The following is a 1,967-nucleotide window of genomic DNA, read 5'->3' on the forward strand; positions in this document are numbered from 1 at the left end:
TGTGTGTGTGTGTGTGTGTGTGTATGTTTATTCTATCCAACAATAAAAAATAATAGCAAAGATAATGTATTCAAGATTTGTTTTCATATTTTTTAACTATTTTATTTTTCTTTCTAAATTTCACAGTGCTCATTCAGAAAGCCTCAACTCGCTTAAATAAATGTTGTGTGACATTAATAATGGAGATCAAAAGCTTCAAAATGAGCTCAATTTTTGGTAGATGATACATACAGAAAATAAAAAGCCTTGACTACCATGTTTGAGCTGTTTTTTTAATATTTCTAACAGCCACACAAACACAGAATTATGAACTTAAACATGAGTGTGGTTTGTGTGTGTGTGTGTGTGTGTTGGTGTGTGGACGGGTTTTTCCTACAACGTGGGGAAAATTTCCCAAAAAGACAGCCTCGTGGGGACGGAAGTACATCATGGGGACCAATGCCCGGTCCGCACGGGTCCAAATGCAAATTACAGGTGGAGGATTAGGTTTAGGACCAAGGTTTAGGTTAGTTTTAGGGTTGGGTAAGTACCTGTGAGGTTAATTTTAGGTTAAATTGTCAGGGTTAGGCTGTAAAGTCTAAAAAAATGAATGGAAGTCAATGCACGGTCCCTACGAGGTTGAAGAACAAACATGTGTGTTTTGTGTGAACTGTTGCAGATAAAATGTGCTGCATTTCTTGTAGTCTGTGGCTTCAGAAATGTTTCCACCGGATGGCAGAGAGGATGGCATGGATAAAGTAGAGAAGTGTGGATGCAAAGGCAAAAACCTGGAACACACAAACAAATAAACACAGCATGAGGTGTAAATGTTTTTTGATAATAACAATGTTAAATTCATTTTTGCTGTGAATTTAAAAGATATTTAGTTGTCAGCAAATTTAAGAACTTTTGCAAGAGAGGTTCTTTCAAGTTTTTGATGCTCTTTCGGCCATTATTTTGGATGGATGGATGGAAAGTTTGATGGAAACAAAGGTTTAAAAGAAGTCAAGCATGAAAGGAAATAAACATAGAAATAAGTTAGACATTTTTGACAGTGTGGATTTCAAAACATTTCAAAACAACGAAACATATTAAAGTATTTAGATTTGTAATGTCTGCAGAGAAAAATCAATTCAGGTCTGCTTACTTTGTTTAAATGTAAAATTGAGTCAAATAAAAGTCTTATTAATTAGCTACCCCTCCTTCGTCTGTACAGATTGAAAATATGATATGTAGAGGGGCTGCTGATTCATTCTGAGTGGCTCCTAAATGTTGATGCAAACGAGGAAGAAGCAAAAGATCTGTTTAGTCCATATGAAGAAGTCATCCAGACATCTTTGTTCTTTCTTCACTCGTTGCAATTTGAATAATGAAAAGTATCAAAAAATGCATAAAAACGTTCAAGTCTTTTCAACCAAAAAAGACTGAACTCTTTGGGAAAAGCGAGATTCCTCTGTGAAAACTAAACACTTGCATCGCACCAGGAGGTACTTTTGAAATGTTACGTGACTTGTAGCGTGCTCAATGCTTACCACAGCAGAAATATCAATCTTGTACACTCTCGTATCGTTCTCTTTATTTTGAAACGTGATGTAAGCCAAATCCACCCCTGCACTGAGGTAGAAGAGCACTGCTAGGAAATGGTAAATGAAGTCCTGCAGACACCAAAGAGATTTTACACAAATCAAAGCTCATCACAGGGTTTTCTTTGTTTTATTTCATTTCATTTTTTTTTTTCTCTTACAGCAGCTGCCCAGCCAGAGCTGCTCTTGTGAACCCCAGTGGCAAAAATGATCAGCCAGAGGAAGGTCATGATGAAACAGAAGACGGAGACGAACATCACCCATCCCAAAGGGTTTGGTGGGAACACGTGTGTCGATGCCACCAGAATCCAAACCAGACCTCCAAACACCTGCAAGGACAGACAAGACTGATTTCATCTACTGTATCCACCCGCGTAATTTACACGGGGGATGGGGGGGTTATAA

General features: G+C 37.8%; 1 protein-coding gene across 1 annotated transcript in view; it reads right to left on the reverse strand.

The window, feature by feature from the left end:
• Window positions 1-569: 569 nt before the first annotated feature.
• The window catches only part of malb (mal, T cell differentiation protein (MAL blood group) b), a gene marked incomplete at its 5' end in the record, with an annotated part of 4,374 nt that continues 2,976 nt past the window's right edge, over window positions 570-1,967 (reverse strand). Inside the window, 3 exon segments of the mRNA XM_014027365.1 lie at window positions 570-767; window positions 1,512-1,634; window positions 1,724-1,891. Of these exon segments, the coding sequence (XP_013882819.1) occupies window positions 693-767; window positions 1,512-1,634; window positions 1,724-1,891 (366 nt within the window).

Source organism: Austrofundulus limnaeus, unplaced genomic scaffold (genome assembly GCF_001266775.1).
Source record: "Austrofundulus limnaeus strain Quisiro unplaced genomic scaffold, Austrofundulus_limnaeus-1.0 Scaffold641, whole genome shotgun sequence".
Taxonomy (NCBI): domain Eukaryota; kingdom Metazoa; phylum Chordata; class Actinopteri; order Cyprinodontiformes; family Rivulidae; genus Austrofundulus; species Austrofundulus limnaeus.